This window comes from Euprymna scolopes, chromosome 7 (genome assembly GCF_053919585.1).
Source record: "Euprymna scolopes isolate OS-2025 chromosome 7, ASM5391958v1, whole genome shotgun sequence".
In the NCBI taxonomy this organism is placed as follows: domain Eukaryota; kingdom Metazoa; phylum Mollusca; class Cephalopoda; order Sepiida; family Sepiolidae; genus Euprymna; species Euprymna scolopes.
In genome coordinates, this window is record NC_136488.1 from 154,917,712 (window position 1) to 154,944,246 (window position 26,535).

General features: G+C 33.8%; 1 protein-coding gene across 3 annotated transcripts in view; it reads right to left on the bottom strand.

The window, feature by feature from the left end:
• Positions 1-26,535, bottom strand: part of LOC145280076 (uncharacterized) — a 112,106-nt gene that overhangs the window by 78,898 nt on the left and 6,673 nt on the right. For all 3 annotated transcript variants that reach the window (XM_080131774.1, XM_080131775.1, XM_080131773.1), the window contains exons 3-5: positions 22,495-22,569; positions 17,946-18,003; positions 9,653-9,778 (exon numbers count right to left, since the gene is read on the bottom strand). In XM_080131774.1, the coding sequence (XP_079987900.1) occupies positions 9,653-9,778; positions 17,946-18,003; positions 22,495-22,569 (259 nt within the window). The remainder of the gene's footprint in view (positions 1-9,652; positions 9,779-17,945; positions 18,004-22,494; positions 22,570-26,535) is intronic.

Below are 26,535 nucleotides of genomic sequence, written 5' to 3' on the forward strand. Positions count from 1 at the left end.
CTTCCCTGCAACCTCTCTCCCACAAGAGAGAGACATTGCGAGCCTGTCTTTGTTTTATCGTTACTTCCATGGCAAGTGCTCATCTGAGCTCCAATCTCTGGTCCCCCCCCTTGCCAATCTTTCATGAGGAGTACCCGTCTAGCTGAAACCACTGTCAAAAATTTTCTCCACTCTTTATCTGTGCCAAAACCAAAACGTAGATTCTTTCTTAGAAGTGCATGCCTGTGGAACTCTGTTCTGTCTGCCTGTTTCCCACCTGACTACAACCTGGATGTCTTCAAGTCCAATATAAACAAATTCCTGATCAACCGCCCTCCCCTTAAGTTAGACACTTTATCAAATCTCAACACTAATGTACTGTACACGCAATAACCCTTATCCCCGAGTGGCTTCCGGGCCTTGATAAGTGGTGACCACCTTGTAAAAAACATCTGCAGAAATATTTTTATTATGTTACTGACAAGTGGACAAGCAAACATATCTCTGCTTTTTATATATATATATATATATATATATATAAGTTTCAATTTTTTCTGATGAGACAGCACAGAAAAAAATTAACATAATCTGATTGTTTCTGGGCTACGAAACAGATGTTGTAAAAAAAAAAAAAATACTTTGCCATGTTGAAAGGAATAAATGGTAAGATAAAAATATATTGGCTTTTGGAATGTAGCTGTTTTGTCACCCATTTGTATATGCTTTATTGTTAAATTCAACATACATCAAGTTTCATAAATAAAAGTATTGGTATAAATAAAGGGTGAAATATAATTTAAAAAGCATATTTTTCCCATAAACATATGCCTATGTATATAAAATCAGTGTCTTAGTGAGCACAGAATTATTTTTGTTAAAAATATTCAGTTAAAATTTTTCTTTCTAGTTTTATTTTATATAGTCATGCAAGTTTTTCAACCTTTTACAACTATATTTATAAAAAAAAAATTGTCCTCATTGGAAAATTTTGCTTGTAAGTCAATTAATATCCTGAAATCACTGTATCAATTTGCATTCACAAATACACAATAGTCCTAATTTTATTCCAGGGATTATCAGTTGTTTATCATGAAACACTTAAAAACACACATATGTATGTAATATATATATATATGAAAAAATATCTCTAACTCATTGAAAAAGGCTATCATCAGACAAAATATTTGAATTATAGTATTGAAAAAATCTTGTAGCATTGGATTTGGTTTTTAGAAATTTTCAATTCTCTGGTTCTTTTCAATGTAGAAATATTGAATCTGTTACTCATACACACATCAACGCATCATCTACGTACACAAAATCTAAACATTATTAACAGTCTCAATTTGACAGCAGGAGAGATCGGCTTTCACCATCATTCATCACTATAACTCGACAATAAAGCAAATGTGAATAACTCACTAACGGCTGGAGTTGTCAGAAATATTGGATTTATAGTATTTTCTTTAATTAAAACAAATAAAGCTTTTAGCATTGTATTTGGTTTCAAAAATAATTTAAAAAAATAATTTTTGAAATCAAATTCAATGCTAAAAGATTTATTTATTCATATATATAGACTAGCTGTATATATCTCACAGTGCTCAGTCAAAACATTGCCGGGCAGTGGGTTTAGTCAGATACACCAAGGTATTTATTTCTTTTCCACCACAAGAAACATGACATGAGGGTTGGAAAGTGGGCTTGAAAAGTTAGCATCCCAGAGAAGGAGAATTCTGACCTTGCAAAAGATGCCTGGCAAAGGCGCCTTCAGCAATTAGCAATAAATTAACCCCCGTCTCAAAGAGAGAAGACAAAGCCTGGGAGGGTGGATCTGTACAGAACCAGCATCCGCAATCAACAGGGAGCAGGTCATTAGATGAATAATTAAATAAAGTTTACTTCTGTTTTTAAATGTAACTGATGTCAGTTAATAATCAAAAATAAATTAAACCAAAAATAAATTAAAAATTAAGTTCGTGACTGCTGCTGATTATAAAATTCTATTGTTTGTAGCCTCAACATCTATCCTTTCTTTTTTTGCAGGCATGGAAGGGAGGAATTTGATTTTATTATAAATTTGTGATCCTGGCGAAGTACACTATAGTACTGAAACATTAATTAACAGTTGATTTGTGTAGGCCATTATATATAGGTAATGTGTAGGCACAGCGGTCTAGAAAGAAAATGGCTGCTGATTTTCAGTTTTATGTAAAAGCTGAAACTGCAATAAATCCTTGCTCCACATATAAATTCTAAAGATAATTAGACTTTTGATCAGTGATTTAAAATGTTTTATGCCAAACTTATGGTTAAATATGTGCTCAGTTTTGCATTAAATACTAATCCATATAATCCATTCCTATTAATTATTAACTATGCATTGAATAGATACCATAATACTTTGTTCATTGCACTTTATCATAACAAAGGTCATTTAAAGTTTCAGCCAGATTGGCCTAATATTTTCTGAGAAAAAGTGGAACGGACAAACAGACAAAGAGAAATACAACACAAAATTATCTATTAAAGACAAAATATATATATAATAGTGGGGGTACCCGGTGTTGCCCGGTTGTCTGGAGGTGTGTGTAAGGGGGGGGGGTTAAAGTAAAGAATAAGCGAAGTAATAACCCTGTTTAAATATAAAAATAAGAACGATGTTAAACTTCTTTAAAAAAATCGGCAAAACCAAAACGAAAAAAAAAAAACAGCAAGCAAACGTAAAAGTTCTTTAAAAAAGAAATTGGAAAAACAAAAAGCATGAATCAGGGAAAAAAATGATGGAAAAAAAAACACAGTGAAAAGCGAAAAAAAAAAAAAAAATCCCTTTGATTCAGTTAACTCCATGGTGCGTTTCACCCAGTAGAAGTAAAATTCCATTCCAGTTTTTTAAAGCAACTATGAAGTAAAGAAAACCCAAACCGGTGTTCCTTTGTAACTGTCTCTTGTGGACGATCCCGCAATGGTGTTAAGTGGTGGCGGGGAAGGAGGAATTTATTAGAGAGAAAAGATTTTACCACTTCCATTAATCTTAACCGATTTTGGCAGTGAACTCTCAGCAGATAGAATATAGGAATCTACGATTATCGAAGAAGTGGATAGGTAATAGGCCTATAACACACCTCAGATATTGTGCTGCAGTTTGTGTGTATTACATTTGCATGAAATGTCTGGATTTTTAATCCTATTAAGGTCAAAATCAGAGGGGGAAAAATGAGTTCATTTTATATAAATAGGGAGGGATAGGGATTAACGCACTTTTGTATAGACTTTTTTTTTATCATTCATTTAAAAAAAATTTTTTTTTTTTTTTTTTTTTTAGCTCCTTGCCCTAAGATAAAAGTGTAGTACCTGTTATCCATAACATCAGCACTAGGGAGGTGACTGTGGCTCAGTGGTTAATGACATGGACCGACAACCTGAATGTGCTAAGTTTGAACCAAGTTTATTCCACAGAAACACTCTCATTTAGGAACGTCAGAAACCTTCAAATGGTCCCTCCCATATCTACCCTATAACTTTCTAGAAAGAATTCTTAATAAAAAGATATTGGGAAAATGAATGAACACAAAACCGTGAATGGATGATGCATAACAACATCAGCATCATTTGATGCCCGAAGTTTCATGTAATTATCTCCTTTTAAACTGCTAAAAATATTTTTAAAACACTGATATTTTAATAAAAATCTCTTTGCTTCATTGTATCCATAAGCATAAAAATACTACAGATGAAATTATTGCACAGATACAATAGTATTCATTAATACCAATTATAAATGTATATTAGATAACATTAATTTATTAGATACTTTTTAAAAAGTACATATGAAAATAAGCCATATTGAATTTGGTTTGAGAGAGTTTGAGAATGGGTATACATACGTATAAGTATGAACGGTTTCAAAATTGTGGAAACATTATCATTTATTGAAAAATTTATTTCTGAAAAATACAAAAATAAATTAGGCATTAGGCCATTTAAAGTGTTGGGGAGGGGATATCATCTATGGTCATCCGTATCACTATACCTTATATACACAGACATGACAGCAAAGAATAGAAACAGCTTATTTGAATAAACATATAGTTTATAGAACAAAATAAAAAAAAATAAATGGTCACAAATATAATAACTAATACTTGGTCGACATTCTGTTTGCTGTTTTTAATGTTAGGACCCTTCTAGGCATGACATTGCTCAGTTGCCGAATATCATCTTGAGAAATTTCTTGCCATGTCTGATGCAATAATGCTTAAAATTCAAGCTTAGAGGATGGCTTTCTTTTCTTTTTGCAAAGGTTCCGATCTAATATGCCTCAAAGGTTTTCAGTTGGTTTTATATCCAGTAACTGACTTGGCCATGAAAGTTTATTAATTCCATTTTGGCTCAATCAATATTGTGTTGCCCTTGCAGAGTGACAAGGAGTTCAGTTTTCCAGGGAGTTAACTTGGTTCATTTTACTATTTGAGAGTAGGAGTCTTTCATGTAATATTGAAACATATTCAGCAGAATTGATGTTTCCTTTGCACTCCACCAGGTCTGAGCGGCCATCACTCCAAATTGCACCCTATACCATAACCAAGAAACCCCCCGTGTTTCAGCGTTGGCTGCAGTCTTTTTTTAAATCAAACTCTTGCTGAGGGAGCCTCCATACCACTGCCCTTCCACTGTCGGGAAATAATGCAAATCGTGACTCATCAGAGAAAATGACATTGGTCCAAAAGGTCATAGGTCTCTCCACCATCTCAAGAGCTTAATCTTTCTGCACTTGATATTAGCAGGACGAAAAAGAGTTCCTTTTCACAGCTCTACCATAGTTGCCCAGCTTGTGAAAATACCTGACAGTTGTTCTGAGACTGACACCAGCTTGTGTTGTAATGTCAAAGGCTTTGCACTAAACATCCTCTTCAATATTTCTTTTCACAAGATGCAAGGTTCTTTAAACGGACATGGGGTGACCTGGACCAGGTTTTGTGCACTCATTAAATCATTTCTCTCCAATAGGCTCATAAGAGTAGTGGTAGATGGACAAAAATCGGAGGCCTGCAATATAAATGCTGGAGTCCCTTAGGGGTCAATCCTGGGCCCAACTCTCTTCCTGATCTACATCAATGACCTCCCTAAATACATACTTAAATCATTCGTTGACATTTATGCTGATGACACGACCATCTACGGCAACACATCAAAGGCTGTAAATGACAAAGTTCTCTCTGATTCTCTCTCCTCTGATCTCGAGCGTGTGGTTCAGTGGGGGAAGACGTGGCTGGTTACCTTTAATGCATCCAAAACCAAACTCCTATCCTTACATCATCAATGCTCTGATCCCCATCTGGCATCAATTGTGATGGATGGCTCTCGTCTGGGTGAGGTCCCCTGTTTTGACAAGCTTCTGGGTTTGACCTTTACTCCTGATCTGAAATGGAACACGTACATCAAGTCTGTTGCCAAGGTCGCTGGAAAGATGGTGGGATCCTTCTACCGCTCCAGAAGATATCTCACTACTGATGCAATTCTCTATCTATATAAAAGCCAAGTACGTCCAAGAATGGAATACTGTTGCCATATCTAGTCAGGAGCTGCTAAAAACAGCCTATCCTGCCTTGACAGAGTACAAAATTGGCTTAGTGGGGGATGCCCTTTTCTCTACCCTGCAACCTCTCTCCCACAGAAGAGACGTTGCGAGCCTATCCTTGTTTTATCGTTATTTCCATGGCAGGTGCTCGTCTGAACTCCAATCTCTGGTCTCCCCTCGCCAATCTTTCACGAAAAACACCCATCTAGCTGAATCCACTGGGAAAAATTTCCCCCACTCTATATCTGTGCCTAAATCAAAACATGGATTCCATGAACAAAGCTTCTTTCTTAGAATTGCACGCCTGTGGAACTCTGTTCCGTCTGCCTGCTTCCCACCTGACTACAACTTGGATGTCTTCAAGTCCAACGTTAACAAATTCCTAATGAACCGCCCCCTTAAGTAAACACTTCATCAAATCTCCACACTAACGTAATGTACTTGCAATAACCCTTATCCCTGAGTGGCTTCCGGGCCTTGATAAGTGGTGATCACTGTGTAAAAAAAAAAAAAAACTCTTTGTCCTTTCTTGTGAATTGTACGATCACTATTAACAGTAGAAAAAGGTATTGAAATATTTCCTGCTATTTTGCATTGACTAAGATCACCTTCATGTTGACCCATGATTTGTGCTTTTTTTTTTTTTTACATAGGCATAACCACTTGTCAAGGCCCAGAGACCACTCGAGGATAAGGGTTAAGAGCATACAGTAGTCAATTGGACAATATAGTAATCGTTAGTAATAGAAATTCGGTAGATTTGTTAACTTAAGTGGAACGGCTCATCAAGAACTTGTTTACATTGGACTTGAAAACAACCATATTGTAGTCAGCTGGAAAGCAGGAAAATGGAAAACAATTCCATAGGCGTGCAGTTCTAAGAAAGAAGCTTTGTTCATGTAATCTATATTTAGGTTTAGGCACAGATAAAGAGTGGGGGAAATTATTGATAGTGTTTTCAGGTTTAATACTTCTTTGGTTCGTGTCATGCTTCAATATTGTTAGACTATCACATTAAAATTGCATCTAAGTTATTTCAGCACTCTTCTTATCTGTAAGGATAAATAAGCAGATATTAATCTCAGGAAAAATAATTATCTTAATGTCCATTCTTTTCTGTCATGTCTATCATTTTCTTAGCTAGAATCTTCAATCACCATAATACTACATTCACTCCAGAGGTTGTTCTTCTTAAGATTCCCAAATTGATTTTTTTATGTGTATTATTAAATAAATATGAACATAAATAAATTGTTTTAAAATAATTTCATTGATGTGGGGTGGGAAAAAACAAAAAAATACATCATTAAATTTGGATCAGCAAAAGATTCATCTCTCAGTTCTTGTTTAGATGCGACGTCTATACCATCATTCTCGCTACGGCCAGGATCACGAGAAACACCATCCGTTTCTCCCTGTCCCATGGTAGCCCAACATTGTGGATGACATAGGATACATTCAGCAAGTGAAGATGCTCGGGATCGATATAAGTCGTAACCTTGTTGACATACCCCCTGTACCTTCAGAGTTTGCTACATTCAAAGAAAGTGGGTTCCAGCATTTATTCTGCTAGAGTCTCACAATGGGGACAACTGAATGAATCCAATAATCTGGAATCGTGTAGTATGGCATTCCAGGCCAATCGCTAGGTCAGCGAAAACTCAGTTATTAAAAGGACTTGAACCTGGCACCTGACTCCATTCAGAATGGATCTCCACTTCCAATAACCCTAACCGCCTAACAAGCAGATCGGCGACAGCCCCCTTCACTAATCCCTTATAAAGTTCTTTTCTCAAAGCCAGAGAAAGGTTGCTGGACCTTGGAAGTTTCCTCAGCGCAGCTCAGCACTCTCTGAGGAACTGCATATTGCCCCTTGGTCTACAACGAGCCTTTACCGAATGATCAAGGATGAGGTCAAGAAAGGCGCTATCAGCCGCAGGGTTCCACAGATTTCTCCATCAATGTTAAACTCAGAAAAGTCAGTCTCTCAATGTCTTGATGACACTTCAAGTCACGCATTCCCAAATCTCCATCACACGGATGTTGAACACAGATCTGTCTGTGAAGTTAATGCCTCTTCTTGTCCAAAGCAGCAAGGACAATTGGTGCTAGAGGGTCTTTAGGTATTTCGCAGGCCAAGGAAGCACAGCAAGTTCATAGCGGATGAGAAGGAAGACGTATGTAGTGCATGCCTATGTTGTATCCTTTAAGGAATGTTTCCTTTGAAGCCAAAAGTTTACCAAAACTTTGACCTTTGACTGTATTGTCAATCAATTCTTTTTGAGCTGGAGGCCCAGTCCGAACCACACGCCAACGATATGAATCAGACCATCCATTCATCCATCCATCCATCCGAATTGAAAAATGAACATACCTCAGCTGCTTCATCATGTTAAATGTTTTGTATTAAGGTTGGACAGAATTTTTTTAAAATTACATTTTCACCCCAAACAAGCCACATTACAACTTTGATGTAGGGAGCTACTATCAGGGACCTAAGCTACAGAGGTACTATGTAGGGAGTTGAGTAGCAAGTTGTATGTTGAACTTCTGCATGTCAGTACAGTTGGGGAAGCAGGAACCCGGAAGGGAATTTCAAAGTCTAGCAGTTCTTGGGAAGAAACTACTGGAGTAGAAAGCTCTCTTACATCTAGGAATCTCTACTGTGTAGGGCTGGGATTTAGCAGCTTGTCGGGTTTGTCGCGGGTATTTACGTCGAGGGGGTACAATTGCTTGCAGTTCGTCGGAACATTCACCATTAAAATACTTACAGAACAGGCAGAGAGATGCAAGATCTCGATGGGACAGAGGCTGAAGGTTAGATGACAGTTCAGGACCTGTCAGGTTGACGACTCTCTTTTGAAACTTGTCTAGGAGTGAGAGACTAGTAGCAGATGCATCAGCCCAAATATGACAACAGTACTCCATACATGGGTGAATGGTGGCCTTATAGAGGTTTTAATTCTCTGCCACTTTCTCAAATTATGAAGAAATACTTATCTACAGATTTTCAAAAAAGAAAATAATCCTCTATTACTTTTTTTTACAGGGGTAACAAGCTGTCGGACTAACCAATACTTCTACTAGTTTTTTTAATAAATAAAAAGATGAACCCAGTTGCTAATATACAAGGTGCTTTAAATAACTTCCCAAACTTTTTCTTTTGTACAGGCATTTAAAATTGTTGCAGACTCTTAAAAATTCAGTATGTTATTGCTATACATTTTATGAGATGACTGACCAATTTTTATGATTTCAGGTTCAAATGAACAGCTTACAGCAGGAATTGGAATACTAAAGCCTGATTGTCACAGCTGGTGAATTTCAAAAATGCAATCTGGACGTGACGACACTTTAGAAGAACGATATACAATAAAATTCTGTTTTAAAGTTGGAAAAAATGTCATAGAAACATATGGAATGCTTCAGACTCTTTTGGGCCATCTTGTATGAATCGAGCATCAGTTTTTGAGTGGAATAAGAGATTCAAGGGAGGCAGGGAGTCTGTAAGGGATGATGAGAGGTGTGTGAGAAGTACGGAAGTCAGAACACCAGAATTGATTGGCCAAATAAAGAATTTCATAGATAAGATAGTCGTGTGTCTATAGAGATAATAAGTTTGATGTCAGTATGGGAACTGTACATATAATTATTTGCAAGGAACTGAAAATGTGGAAGATTTGCGCAAAGTTTGTCCCATGCGTGCGCAAAGAAGATCAGAAAGAAATATTATTTGACCAAGATGGGCATTAAGACAGTTCCTCACTGTCCCTATAGTCGAGACCTTGCTTCCTGTGACATTTGGTTATTCCCTAAGCTCAAGGAAAACCTTAGCGGCTATCATTATGAGACAATTGAGGAGATGGAAGAGTCTCTGATGAGGGTCATTAACACGCTCACACAAGAAGACTTCTACAAGGCTTTCCAGAAGTTGTTGAAACGGTACAACAAGTGCATTACAGCTGGAGGAGATTACTTTGAATAGGACTAGAGTTTCATATGTCTGCTATAAAAGTGCCCATACGAAAAAGTCTGGAAACTTATTGAAAACACCTTATACTAACCCAACGCTCTTAATGTTAAGATACTAACCTCAGCCCTGCTCAGTAGATTTTTGGTGCTGTCTTTTTGAATTTTATTTGGGCGGAGTACCCTTTCCAGTCGTAATGCTTCCAAGGCGCTAGGCTGACATGCAATCAGTTGTTCAATCTCCCTTGCCTAAAAAATTTAAAAAAAACAAAAAATTATAAATTTATTGCCATGAAGATTTTTTTGTTATGTTTTTATACAGTTATAAAAAAAAATTTCTGCAATATAATTTGATTAAAACAAAAACTAACGTTATTTAAGAAATTTGAATAAAAATATGAATCGGTTTTATGATTAGAAATAAAAGCTGTTGCTTCTTCATTATAATACCAAAACTCAAAAAAAAAAAAAGAAGTTATTTTAGCCACTTACATCAAGTGGCTTCATACTTTGTCTCGAGCGATTTTCATTAAAAAAAAAGAATTAAGATTTTAGTTTCTTCTTCAATATAATAGCGAAATTTGAAATATTAAATTTAAAGTAAAACCATTGTTATCTACTTAATTGTCATGTCACAGGAAGGTAAGAATTTAATTATTAATGAAAACAGTTTTTGAAGGTAATTAACAAAAATTAAGTTTTGCTTAAATTGGCCCAAGATTTTCAAAATTTTCAGGAAAGATTTACCTTCCTTGTTTATTTTTTTAGCAAAATTCAAGTTTCACTAATTGTCTTTAAAAACTATTTTCATTAATAATTAATTTTCTACCTTACTGTTTTTTGTAATTTTAAGATATTTTCATTACTGTGACATGACAATTAAGTAATCATTGGTTTTACTTTAAATTCAATTTTTCGAATTTCTAATTTCGCTATTATATTGAAGAAGAAACTAAAATCTTAATTTTTTTTTAATGAAAATCGCTCGAGACAAAGTATGAAGCCACTTGATGTAAGTGGCTAAAATAACTACTTCAAGGTCAAAAACTAAACAACAATGACTAAAAGACAAAATAAGGAAAGCTTCTGTTATTTTGTCCTTTAATCCTCACATTCCATAAGCAATGTTTCTGAAAAAGGGGGGAATCTATCCATATAGCAGTGGAGAGTAAAAAAAAGTAAAAAGTGGACCTTGGGTTTATTTCGGTAGTCTTGTAACTCTCGTTTCCTTTATTTGTCCTTTTAGTTCTCACATTCTATAACCAATGTTTAATTACAACTGGTCATTTTAAAAAAAAAAACGTTTTCAACATCTTAAGTTTGTAGTATTACTAGCAGACTGCCTGGCATTGACAAGTCATAAAATGTGCTTAAATATAATATTTTAATTTATCCAGATTTTGTATTTATTATTATAGAGTCAATTATCGATTATTATAGTGTACCCAATATGTAGTATTGATTTAAAAAGAAAAAAAATGAATTGGCTGCCATCAGGTAGAATCGAAACCAAAACATTTAGCACTCTACCCTTTATCATCACCATTTGAGCTATCGACAGATGGATAAGAAAACGTTAAAACTTAATCGACTTTAACATATAAACGCATATTTGCGCATGTGTACAAGAGCACTTTAAGTCGACTTATGCCTACCAAGTTCAAATATTTTTCAATTTCGACCCCCTCACAGCTATTTTTACTGGCTAAAGACCAAATCGAATTTGTTCCACAGGTCCAAATCCCCTATATATCAAGTTTCAAGTCTGTAGACCAAAAATTAACTGAGGAGTTTGGTAAAGACTGTCCCTCAGACAGACAAGGTCACTTATATGAATATTTATATTGTAATGCCAACTAAATAAAAAAAACTCATTACAACCAAAATGGGAAATAGAGCTTGTCATAAAAGAACACAAAGACTTTAAATTATAATTTCCAAGAATTTATTGTTCGACAGGATATTCAGTTTTCTTTTTAAGTATCCTGTCGAACAATAAATTCTTGGAAATTATAATTTAAAATCTTTAATTGTGTTCTCTTATATATTAGTTAGTGTTGGGCCAATTAATCGGGGTCCTGGATATGACCTTAAACTATATCCAGTGGTGAGGCCCCAGCTTGCGGGCTTTGGGGAGTGTGGAGCCACCCTTTAATTGCCATTACTCCCAGGTCCACTCTAACCCAGAGTGGTAATACCTGTTAGTGGTAGTACTTGTAGAAACCGACTTGAAAACAACAAATATATTCTATTAAACATTTTTTTCTTCAAGATCTTTGGATTCAGCATTAAATAACCTGAAAAGGGTTGATATGCCGTAAAACAAAAACAACCAACCGATTAATCAGAATCGGAAAAATCGGAGCTTTTTAGGGTATCGGAATCAGAAAACTTTGTGCCTATTTTCCCCATAACAAAAACGATTCTTTTATCTTTTTAATTTAATTTTTTTAAAGCAAAATCACCCACTGCTGGTCGTAATGATAAAATAACAAACATTCATTGATTTTAAATTAACACTAAAACTAAAATTTATAGATCATCCCTCACAAGTGTATTTTTACATCTGACAAAATATCTGCACATTTAACATATGTTTTTGCGGTAATCCAGAATAAATGATGACTATTGTTAAATATTTAAAGACTTATAAAGAAATCAGAATCAGGAATTTAGTACTAAATCATTACTTGCATCGGAATCAGGGAAAAATATTGGAATTGTCCCATCACTAACATATATATATCACTTTTTATATATATATATATATATATATATATATATATATATATATATATATATATATTTATTCTCAGCTGACTACAACTCAGTTGTTTTTAAGTCCAACATAAACAAATTCTTGATGAACCGCCCCCTTAAGTAATCCAATCTACCAAATTTCTATTACTAATGATTACTACTATATTATCCCATTGATTACTGTACACTCAATAACCCTTATCCTTGAGTGGTCTCCTGGCCTTGATAAGTGGTGACTCCTATGTAAAAAAAAAAAAAAAAATAGAGAAAGGGGGGGGGGAGAGATTTCAAAATGTAAGCTCTAAAAGGTGTTTATTATTTTGTATAACAGACAATCATCAAACAATCCACAACAATGAGCAAATGATAGAATCTAGATAGAATTTAGCTGCTTGTCCAGAATACCACTTATATTAAATAAAAATGAAGAAAAACCCATCACGAAAAGAAAATATTTTATTCTAAAAATCATCTAAACTCATCAATTATTTTAAATAAGAAAATCCTTTTTAAGCAAATTTGAATTTTTCCAACGTTCCCATGATAAGAATGGCTTTCTAAATTCTTGCAAGTTTGAATTATTTGGATTATTTTCCTTGTTCCTTCAGCTTGTTTCCACAATGGCGTTGTGATATCGTCACTGTTCATTTATTCACAAAATTTGATTTTCTTATTTAAAACTAAAACTACTTAATCAATTTACATGATTTTTGGTGTATGATATTTTGTTTCTGTCACGAGTATAAGGGTTTTTTTTTCTTTAGTTTTGTTTTTTAATATAGGGAGGGTTGGATAAGCACCAAAATTTAAGTTGTATGTTTAATATGTGGAAGCACTTCCTTTTATTTCTAGGAATTTCCAAAAATATTATGTAGAGCATTGTTTTTTTTATTAACACTTTTTTGTGGAAGTAATGTCATTAGTAAAGAAGATGCTTCTTCAGAAAAAGAATGAAAATCGAACGCCGCAAAATTGAATTTCCTTTAAAAACCAATGTTATCTACTTAATTTTTTATGTTAATTTCAACAGAAAGCAATGTTATCTAATTGTCATGTTGCAATTAGTAACATATTACTGCATTATTACAGAAAACATGTGATTTCACAATTTCACGATCCATTGAGATGCCATTATTGTTTTCGAGATGTCACATAATGGAAGTAACTCATAATTTGGAATCTTTATCATTTAAGTATAACTTGCAATTTCCTTTGAAAACTATTAGTAACATATCACAAAAATACGAAAAATGATAATTTTCCACTTTATCATTTTTCGTATTTTTGGGATATGTTACTAATTTCGACATTACAATTATGTAAATAGTGTTGGTTTAAATTGAAATTCAATATTTGATTTTCATTCTTCTTCAGGACATGAACTGATATGAATCGGCAGGATACATTTTGACTGGCTCAATTCTATTGTGGGAGTTGTCGGTAGTGATGATGTGAGCTAGTGACCTGAATATCGATTCCATAGCACCACTTTCATTATGGATGTTGGTAACCTTGATTGTGGAGTCATTCTTGAAATAGAAAGGATATAGTTCAAAGCAAAAAAAGAATGGCAGCATCAATCCAGTCAGAAGTTTTTCCAGGCAAAGAATTAATCCAGTCATGATCAGCAGAAGTGTAGTAATGTTCTCATTTTAAAACAGAAAAATATCAGTGAAAATTCAAGATTCCATCGATTTTATGATTGATTTGTTATTATCACACATCGTTATAAATAGAATCAGCCAAATGTAGGTGGTTATACCTTTCTATTAAGCCCAAAATATAGCAACAGCAACCTTCATCAGGTCCATCCCATAAGTATCTGTTTTGAGATAGAATGCCAACAACAGATTACCATTATTAAATAAACGGTTATTTATTCTAATAGGACTAGGATCAAATAAAAATTCTCTAAAAAAAAAAAAAAAAAACTCATACAGGATTTGAATGTCTGTTTCTTTACAAATATAATTATCTCTACTCAGATGCAAAGAACGCAACTTTCTTTATTGCAACAAATGTCAACTACAGAATTTCTCTCATTACAGAATAGAACTGATACATCTTTCCGTTTATTGATACTAAATAATTGTTAAAATATTTATACTTTCATTCAGTTAGAAACTGCCTTGGAAAGAAATCGATTATATTTGAAAACATTTAAATTCCAATGTCAAAAAAAGTCACATTTTCAAATATTATCTTCATTTCCAAGCATTACACAAATAATGTAAGGGAGATAACTCTTACTTTTAAGTTGAACAGAAGTTATCTAACTTGCATAAACCTTTTTTTTTCACCTCTTTTTTATGGTTATAATATTATGTAACCTTTCTACACGTTCCTGTATCTTTATAGCATTTTCAAAATAACAGTCATATATATATATATATATATATATATATATATATATATATATATATATATATGTCAGTGGTGAAAAAACCGGACTAGAGTGCTCAATGTGTAGCCAGAGCAGTATATAGGAAATTTATTACTGTGAGTCCAGAATGAGTTTACAGTCTTTTGAGGATTTCCCCCTAGCTGAAACAATATGTAAACTCATTCTGGACTCACAGTAATAAATTTCCTATATATATATATATATATATATATATATATATGGGGGGGGTTATAGTGGTCTCTTTTTTTCTACTTCTATTACAGCCACTTCTTTTTATGGTTGCTACTTCTTCTAGTTATTGCTATAGAAATAAGTTTCTTTTCATGAAGAAAGAGGACATAAGGGGATGTTTGCTGAAAGTTTTCATGAATCGTTTTATTTAGCAAGAATCGACTTAGGAGCGAGATTAATGTCCTCTTAGATAACTGGTTACAGGGAAGATGCATTAGAACAGATACATCGAGAGCATTGCCAAGGCTGCTGCGAAGAAGGTGGGCTCTCTCTACCATGCTAGAAAGTTACTTATGCCCGAAAGTATCCTGTACCTCTACAAGGCCACCATTCGCTTATGTATGGAGCATTGTTGTCACATTTTGGGGGGGGGGTTACATAGGCGGCACCACTTATCAAGGCCGAGAGGCCACTCAAGGATAAGGGTTAAAGAGTGAACAGTAGTCAAAAGGGCAATATAGTAATCGATAGTAATGGAAGTTCGGTAAATCTGTTAACTTAAGTGGAACGGCTCATCAGAAACTTGTTTACGTTGGACTTGAAGACAACCATATTATAGACAGCTGGAAAGCAGGAAAACGGAAGACAATTCCACAGACGTGCAGTTCTAAGAAAAAAGCTTTGTTCATGGAATCTACATTTAGGTTTAGGCACAGATAAAAAGTGGGGGGAATTATTGATAGTGTTTTCATCTAGACGAGTGTTCCTTGTGAAAGTTTGGCGAGGGGGGACCATAGATTGAAGCTCAGTTGCACACTTTCCATGAAAATAACGATAAAGCAGAGACAAACTCACATCTCTTCTGTGAGATAGAGGTTGCAGCGAAGAGAAAAAAACATCTCCCACGAGGCCACAAAGTCTATTTTGAACCCTATCAAGGCAGGACAGGTCCTTTCTAGCAGCTCCTGCCCAGATGTGGCAACATTATTCCATCCTTGGACATACCTTGCTCTTACATAGATAGAGAATTGCATCAGCAGTGAGATATCTTCTGTAGCGATAGAAGGATCCCACCATTTTTCCAGTGGCCTTGGCAACAGATTTGATGTAAGTATTCCATTTAAGGTCAGGAGTAAAGGTCAAGCCCAGAAGCTTGTCAAAACTTGAGAACTCCCCAAGACAAGAGCCATTCATTTTAATTGATGCCAGATGGGGATCAGAATGTTGATGATGTAAGGATAGAAGCTTGGTTTTAGATGCATTAAAAGTAACCAGCCACTCCTTTCCCCATTGTACAACGTGATCAAGATCAGAGGAGAGAGAATCGGAGAGAGGTTGGTCATTTACTGTCTTAGATGTGCTACCATAGATGGTAGTGTCATCAGCAAAAATGTCTACGAATGATGTAAGGATGTGATTAGGAAGATCATTAAATGTAGATCAAGAAAAGAGTTGGGCCCAGGATGGACCCCTGAGGGACTCCAGCATTAATACTGTGAGCTTCTGATTTTTGCCCATCAACTACTACTCTTATGAACCTATCAGAGAGAAATGATTTAATAATTGAGAAGACATTTCCAGCTATACCATAGCTGGAGATCTTGAAGTAAATGTTTATGCCATACCTTATCAAAGGCCTTTGCCCTAGAAAGGGGTGCCTCTGTCGAGAGATTTGCTAATCCTATGAGATATAACTGTAAGCACATCTGCTGTAGATCTAGCAGAATGGAAACCATATTGTGTGTCACTAAGAAGGTTATTCTTGCTGAGATGGTTGATTACTTCTCTATTTAACACAGATTCCAGCAACTTACTTATGACGCACAGGAGACTTATTGGCCTGTACTGAGAGGGGGATGAACATTCACCTGCTACTAGTCTCTCACTCCTGGACAGGGTTCAAAAGAGAGTCGCTAACTTGAATCTCAGCTTCAACCTCTGTCCCATCAATGAAATGTTGCATCCCTCTGCCTGTTTTACAAGTATTTTAATGGTGGATGCTCCAATGAACTACAAGCCCTTGTACCCCCTCGATGTAAATACCCCCGACAAGCTCAGCAAGCAGCAAAGTCCCACCCATACACAGTAGAGATCCCTAGATGTAAGAAAGCCTTCTACTTTAATAATTTCTTACCCAGAACTGCTAGACTTTGGAATTTCCTTCCGGGTTCCTGCTTCCCCAACTATACTGACATGCAGAAGTTCAAGTGTAATGTGAACAGACATCTTGCTGCTCAACTCCCTACATAGTATCCCTGCAACTTATGTCGTTTATAGTAGCCCCCTAAATCAAAATCGCACTGTGCCTTGTTTGGGGTGAAAATGTAATTAAGAAAAACAAAACTTTTTAACTTACTGAAATGAGTGACACACATGGACAGAAACATTGAGGCAACATTCCACTTGGATTATCAAGTTTCCTACATTATTGACCATGGCACATTCACAAAGCTTCCAGGAAGAAACTAATTTGAAAATCTTTCTTTCTTTCAGCTTGAAAATGTGACATCATTTGTCATCTTTCAACTCTATTTTGCCTACAATTTGACCAGTTTACCTCTGCCTCTACATTATGTCACCAATCTTTCATTCAAACTTGGAAATGATTCTGTTTTACAGATTATGGTTGTCATCATGCACTCAATGAGACCCTTATTAAAATCCACACTAGCTAACTTAATCGCCACTGTAAGGTCCCTAATGTCTAATATTTTTCCCTATACATGACTTATACATTATATATATATATATTTTTGATTTTCTACTGATTTAATGTTTATTGAAATTAAGTAATACAAACAAATTTTTTTTTGCAAATTTAAAAAAATGCACAAACAAAATTTTTTTAAAAATAATAATTTACAAATAACGTTATTACCTCATAGGCAATGTCTATTAGGTACAGTTTTAGACTTTTTTTTTTACAAAACAAGATTTTTAGATAGTTATAAATTGCTTTCCCAATGTTAATAGTGTGCAGTTGATCTGATAAGCTGTGGTGGTATCCATTTGGCCAACCAAAACCCCTTAAATTATTCTTTATGTATTGCATTTTTTTAAATAAATAAAAATAATGTATACCTGAGATGCTTCAAACTTGAGACGCCTCATTCTTAGACGACTTCTGGCTTCTGCAGCTCTGAAATTAAAATATTCAAATTAACAAACTCAAGCAAATGATTTGATGTAAAAATTAAGTCATTTTTTTATCAGAAAGATGGAGGAACATATATTTTTGTTAAGCTTTAAGTTAACTTCATTCCCTTCTAGGAACAACTAGGCATATCATATCCATCCAAAACAATTCTCCCTCTCCCCGATTTGTTGGATAACATCATTTTGTGATGCCATCCACTCTACATGGTTAACATGAGCTTTTCAATAAAATTCTTGAATCAATCTCATGATAGTCCACCATCTTGAAATTGCTAAACTTCTTTCTGACAAACATTATGGATTTAGATCAGGCCAAGATTACAATGTAGTATCTGTTCTGATGTTACACTTCACCTTTTCTGTCCTTGGTCTGACAATTTTTTATTTTTGTTCCTATTCAAAAGGTGCCCCTTTTTGGGGAGCTGGATATTTCCCACATTAAGAACCGACCTTGTGTCTAACTCTGCCCTAGATAGAGATAGTAAATAGGAACATTAGATTTAGAAAACTCTGTTCTACCACAGACATCCTAACAGCCATCTCTGGACACATATTCCATACACTGAATAAATGAAGATGAAGCCAGGGTGGTAGCGGTTGATATATCCAAAGCCTTTGACAAGGTCTGGCATGAAAGTCTTCATCAAAATTAATTTGTATGGTATTCATCACCTCACTGGGTTGGTGTCAGGAAGGGCATCTGTTCTATAAAAAAAATCTTGCATCAATTAATAAAAATGACTTTCAGTAAATTGGCCACACTTCAGCTTATGTAATTTACAGACCTGAGTTATATGGATAATTTAGTTTGGAAGTCAATTTCTAAAAGACGTGTAAACCGAACATAACATGATGATGATGATGATGATGATGGTATTACTGGACGAATATTTAAATATAATCAGATGCTTCTTAGCTAAAAAAAAAAAAAAAAATCCACTCTCGATGGTTGTACATCTAAACAACACAACATCAATGCAAGTATGTTGCAGGGAGTGATTTATGGTTTTTATCATTCCTGATTTTACGAAACGACCCCCCCCCCGATGCAATCGCATCCGAGATGGGTATATTTGCCAATGATACAACACAATTGTTAAGCAAATCGAATGAACCGTTATCCAACGAAATAGCTGAATCCTTAAAAAAATGACCTCCAGTCTACAATGGAATGGGTTCAAAACGGATGGTTACACATAATGCTACTAAGACAAAGTTTCTTTTCTTCAACAATTATAAGAAACCTTTCCAACCACAGTTTACCATGATTTATAGCATTCTTTCCAAGAGTCCAACATTCAAACTGCTTGGTCTATCATTCACAGGTGATATGAATTGGAAAAAATGCATGGAAGATATTGCCATGAAGATGGGCTTCTTTAACCGGGCTAGAAAACGTCTCACATCAGCCAGTATCCTATAGCTGTGCAAAACCACCATTCACCCTTGCACAGAGTATTGTTATCGCATCTGGGATTGTGCACCAACCATTAGCCTCCCCCTCTTAGACAGGGCCCTAAGCCTCGAATCTGATAGGTCCCACATTGTCTATCAAACTCCAGCCACTGTCCCATCCTTGCATTCTTGTGCTTGTTTTGTAACGTATTTGTTATTCTTCTTCAACGGTATCATTACATTTTAACACTCAGACCCAACACGTTGTATCTGAGACAGTCACAAAGGAATACAAAAAAAGAAAGAAATTACACTCAGCTTTTTTCAGTTGAAATTAAATGCATTTAAACTGCTTACAAAAATGTTTTCTACTCGCAAATCTTGTGGAAATTCCGCAGAATGAAGAAATATATTTAATCAACAAATATGTTTTGATAAAGCTGATATTTTGCTGGATAGCACAATAGTTTTTTGAACAGAAAAAAATAATAAAATGCAACAAATATGAGTTTATTAATATTTCTATGACAAAAAGTGTTGATTGTATTTTAAATAAAAAACTGACCCAAATAAAGATAAATTAATAATTACTAATAAATACTCAGAAAGTAATATTGTGCTACATAGTTCAATACAAATAAGATCACATTGTAAGAGACTATCTTTAATTTACTCTTTCAGTTCAGCACCTCTTGGGTGACAATGTTCTTTTTTGACCTGTTTCTTTTGAATGTTCCCTTTTTTTGTATGTAACATTTTGCTGACTCTGTTCTACAGTGAAGAACTGTTGTACATCAAAATTACTATGCGTTCGTTTCTCACACTATTACAACAAGGATCATATATTATTATTATTATTATTATGATTATGATATTTGAAAACTAGATAGCATCACTCTCATATTACTATCTAAGATTGCCAGATTGGCCTTTGTTAAAGCTAAATTTTTCAAGTTTGAATTGTTTTTTTGAACCAGTTTAGCTTTTAAAAATTGTATTTGGCCTTTTTCAAAGCATAACGCACAGATTAACTAAAGAGGCAATCAGAATATTATATTGATTATAACATCTAATATTCTTATTATTTGGATTATTCGGCCGATGTTATTCTCACAATGTTTCAGTTGATATAATCTCCAACAGCTATCAGACGTATCTTGTAAAACTTCTAAATCTTTCTGTTAAACTCACGAATCTGCAAGGAATTTTGAATGCTAGCATGCTCCTGTCCTATCAGCCATAACCTGAAAGATGTCCTAAGTAAATTGAAATTGTAATTTGAGTGTCGCCTGCATTAAGAATTGAACCTTCAGCAGAGTGTAACTTACAGCTGAATTTTACCAAGTACTGTAACCGTTATGCCATGAGTTCTTGTGGAACCGTAGTTCAAATAATAAAAATTATCAATCCTGATTTCAAAAATTCAGAAAGATCTTCCAATATTGTCCAGATTTAATTTCCCTCTGAGGTCATCAGATTTAAACCTGTCTTTAAGACTCACATTACACATTCATATCGTTCTCATATCGTTTCTCGCCATGCAACATGTTCTCACAATGCTCACCCATCAGGTTTCACTTTCATCCATCATCACACTGCACACACATGCCTGATAGACTCTTCCCTTGGTCAATAGTTGTAACGCTCGACTTGTAAATAATGGCAGAAGTTTCCTGAACTTACTCCATCCATCCCTGATTCTTGCATTCACGCTAGCACCTGTTTCTCAGCATAATCATGTTAACATACCAATTCTCATATCACTAAAGTTACTGTTCAGTACTAAAATGGGTGACCATTTGGGAATACCAGGGGTTGTATGCAAGAGGACATTGTCATTTCCCCTGCTGGGGATATACAAGCAACTGGAGATTGCTTGTGAATTTGATATTCCCATGAAACTTACTTCTTTTGGAGAAAGCTGGCTCAACCTACTTATGAGGACTGCTGATTTGATATGGTACTTGCTCCTCCCTGTACTCCAATAGTATCACCAATTTAATAAAAGTTCTGAAAAAAACTGTCATTCAAATATACTTTCTCCACATCTGAGTTCTCATCTATCTCCAATACTTTACACTAATTACACATATAAACTGGTTATGTTTTCTTAATCTACCAGTAATTCCATTGCATTTCTTGTGTACCAAATTCTTACAAGTAAAACAAAAGATTGAATTATATCCAAACCCTTTTCTGAAAATTAAGCAGAGAAATTTGGCTCTTTTTTCCAACACTACAACCACAGCTCCTCATTCTGATCTTGGTAAAATTTATTGTAAGACTTTTACTTTCCACAGCATTTCTCCAAGTCTTTAACTTAAAATAATTAGTACTTCTAAACCAAATTTTACAGTGTATTCAATGTAACACCTTAACTATTAAAACAAATAAAACAATGTTACAGACGTTTGTTACAAAACAATGCCACGAATGGTTGTTACAAAACAATGTAATGAATGGTTGTTACAAAACAATGTCATGAATGGTTGTTACAAAACAATGTCATGAATGGTTGTTACAAAACAATGTCATGAATGGTTGTTACAAAACAATGTCATGAATGGTTGTTACAAAACAATGTCATGAATGGTTGTTACAAAACAATGTCATGAATGGTTGTTACAAAACAATGTCATGAATGGTTGTTACAAAACAATGTCATGAATGGTTGTTACAAAACAATGTCATGAATGGTTGTTACAAAACAATGTCATGAATGGTTGTTACAAAACAATGTCATGAATGGTTGTTACAAAATGTAATGAATGGTTGTTACAAAACAATGTCATGAATGGTTGTTACAAAACAATGTCATGAATGGTTGTTACAAAACAATGTCATGAATAGTTGTTACAAAACAATGTTATGAATAGTTGTTACAAAACAATGTTATGAATAGTTGTTACAAAACAATGTTATGAATAGTTGTTACAAAACAATGTTATGAATAGTTGTTACAAAACAATGTAATGAATGGTTGTTACAAAACAATGTAATGAATGGTTGTTTCAAACAATGTTACAAATGGTTGTTACAAAACGATATTACACATCATGATGAAATCGAAACAACTCACCTTAGTTGTCCCATTATTTTTTGCATTTTTTCTTTCTCTTCTTTTTCTGCCAACTCTTCTTTGTTGTTAACATCTCTGGAGGGAAATAAAGAAAACAGTTGCATCATCATATGTTTTCCTTCTCATAGATTAATTGCTCTACCAAGGCTTGAGAGTGTATCTTACTATTCCACCCATACCTAAGGAAGAAGAAAGAAAGATGAGTACCAACCTTTCCCAAGACTATTATTTATGAATTCATCTCTATTTTATAAAGTTGGGTTATCTGTATATGCTTATACATTTGAATGTACAAGATTCACCCCTAAACTAATTAACCGATCATTATGAATTTTTTGAACACAACTGCTAAATATGAGAGGTCATTATGTGGGTTATATTTAGTTTAATTTTGTTTCATGCAAAGGAAATAAAAAGGGAGATGGAATCCCTTCATGAAAAAATAATTATTTGTAAAATGTTAATAATAGGTGTTAGACATCAATTAATGGATAATCCTAAAACTCGGGTTTTTTTTAAGGGTTTCGGGGGATATAATATGAACATAACCTCCAATTTGAAAATTCAAATATTTCAGATTTGCATTAAATTTGGATAATAGTCATTAGACACAAAATAATAAAGATTCTTTCAATTTCAATTTGTTCTTAAGATTCTTTAAATTTGAGGCATTTTCTAGAATCCAAATCATGTGATTGATTTTGAAATCAAGATTTTAGACGTAAAATTTAGTTTCATAAAATCTTGATTTTAATCGTTGTATGAAGACATAAAAGTGGTACAAAACTATTGTTTAATTTTTCTAATTAAATTATAATTCATTATAATTTAATTATGATGAATTATAATCAAATTATAATAAATTATAATTAAATTATAATTTAATTACAATAAATTACAATTAAATTATTTAATTACAATAAATTATAATTAAATTATAATTATAATTTAGTTATAATTTAATTATGATGAATTATAATTAAATTATAATTTAATTATAATTAAATTATAATTAATTATAATTTAGTTATAATTCATTATTAATGAATTATAATTATAATTTGTTATAATTTAATCATACAGATTAAAAAATAAAAAGTCATTTGGATGGGAAAGTACAAAGCACCAAGGAATAAACACTGAGCAAATATTTCAAAAGTTATACCATTTCAAAAGCATTCAAGTTGAACTCAAAGTCTTCTTTTTTTTTTTTTTTTAATTTTAAACTAGCAGGGAAATCCAACATTGTCCGGGATTGACTGAGGATTAATAAATGTCCCACTCTCGCATACTTTTATTGTTATCAAAATTGGTAAAATCACCCATTTTTTAAAATCAAATTGATTGATTACATGTTCTAGTTAGACCCCACCACCACCACAGTGTACCAGGAGGAAGCTTCATATGTCTCTCTGCAGTCACTTAATCCATAATACATTGTAGTCTAAATTGCACTGTAGAGAATCTACTGTTGATTTTATAAAATTATCTGTAAATAATGGCTTCACTTAAAGTTAAAAATTCAAAAGTCAAGTATTATGGTCCAATAGTGCTCTAAACAGAAACATTTGTTTTGAACCAGATCCTGTCTTATAAAAGAATCTACAGTTGATTTTATAAGCTGGGCTTTTCTGCACGTGCAGTGATAAAACTTCTCTATGCACTTGTGATGTGTATAAAAGTGTTAATTTTGGTCAAAATCGGACTTCCTTATTTAATTGGATTTTTTCGATACTTATCAGACGCATTCTGATACAAAACCTACATAAGAACACTCCCAGACACAGAAAGTACCCTTGTGTGAAATTTCAAAAAAATTAGCCCAGCTGTTTCCGAGTCCATAGGGAATGAACACACACAAAGTTTTCTTGATACAATAGTAGAGATAGAGATAAATAATAATCTTTCAGCGTTCTTCATTATAATACATTTTCTTTTTTTATGTTCACTGTAGCTTAAACAACCTGACTTCACTTTTTAATTATATATGCGATTAACTCCCTTTATTGTATGAGCAGCGAAATATTGTGTGTGGTTTGATTCATTGAAAAAATAAAAAAAGATCCTCTTTTTACTAGGTTTCAAATCTATGCTTACAAACGAAGTCGACAAAATAACAAAAAAATAAAAAAACAAATCCTTTGAGCATCAAACAAAGAAAGGGCAAGCTGGGTGCATTAACTTCATTTTTTTTTTAACTTTATTTTGTTCTAATCGGGAATGAGGCATCCGATAGGATGCCAAACATTCACCCACTATCTTATACATCCCAACCAAGAGATCTTTTTAAGATTCTAACTGTTCTTTTTAAAGACAATTGTTTGTATCTTTCTTGCACTTATTTCACCAAGTATATTTGCAAGGTAGTTTTTGAAATTCTTTTCCATGAGTCCAGTTGCTCCTGTAATTATTGGAATGATGGAGATCTTCCTAAGATTCCAGTTTCTTTTTATGCCGTACATATTTATTTGCGGACTGTTATCATCATCTTCATAGGTGTTGTTATCCACGTTTTGGTTGCAATGGGATAGGAATGCTGAGTCTTGTAACTGTATCCCAAGTAATTACTGCCTTCCATAGTTGTTGTTGGCTGAAACATGGTGAAACAGCAACAACTATGAAGAGGAGGATAAAAGTCTGCAAACAAATAAATAAATACACAAATTACTTAAAGAATTCCAATAAAAAAATAATATATAATACCGTTTGATATGGGCCCGACAATGGAAGACTAGATAAAAACAAAAACTTGGATTTATACGACTAAAAATCCAACCTTAATCGCCCCTTTTGGGTCTGTGGTTCAGTGGATAGAGAGGCATTGAATCTCTACGGTTCCAGGTAAGCATTGACTGAAGATAGCGGTTTCAATCCCACCCAAAGCAGGCCAGAGGTTTAGTTGGTCAAAACATGGTGAGACGACAACAACTATGGAAGGCAGTAATTACTGAGGATACAATTAAGAGATTCAGCATTCCTATCCCGTCACGGTTAATCACCTGGAGAAGGCCAGAGGATGATTTGGCTAAAACGTGGCGAAACAACTATAAAGATGATGATAACAGACTGCAAATAAATAAATAAATACAGATCCAATAGTTTATAAAAATAAATAAACGGAAATTGAAAAGTAATCGTAAGTTTTAACTGCTTTACTAGAAAGAACGATGAGGGATACATAAGGCTTATTAATGGGATTTTTAAATATATTTTTTTTGTATTGTTTTTTCTCTTCTCAAACAAGGTACACAGGAATATTACATGGGGAGTTCGGCAGTGAGATGTCTGTTGACATTACACTTTTCTGTTCTTTTTATTTAAGCAAATGTTTTTACTTTTTTAATCTCTCTCTTCATATGAAAAATTTATGGGTAAGATTTAAAAAATTTAAAGCTACCATACAATTCCCTTCTCTAAAAGAGTAATACATTGTTTTGGAAGAAATTCTCTAATCAATGAAAAATCGTAATAGTGTCCAACATTTAAGAATAAAATGATTAAGAAATAATGCCCATTATGACATCATTTCACAATGTTTAATGTTGGTATATAATCATGTTTGGATAAGAATTTTGCCAGTATTTTTTTAGTAAAATATTTCTAATTCATTGTATAAAATTAAAAAAATTTTTTTTTTTTTTTTTTAAATGGTGCTTGACTGCTTGCCTTGCACAGTATAATGGAATTTCAAACAAATGTCTTTTAGGTAAAAACGCTATTACATACATACATACATACATACATACATACATGTCAAAATTAGTATAAATTCCAAACATTCAAAAAAATTATCTAGTAGAAAAAATAAATACAAGTAAAAATAGAATTTATTAAATTATCGAGTTTTATCGTATGTTTTTTGTGCAACCCTTTCTATATAGCAAACTGACTTACCTCCCTTGCTTTCCTTGAAAATTAGAAAATGTCCAACCATTTGTGTCTATGAGCTTTTTTATGAAAAATAGATGTAGCACATCTGCTGGATAATTTTTTTATAATTTTCGCTATTATACTAATTTCAACATGGCATGATACGTACGT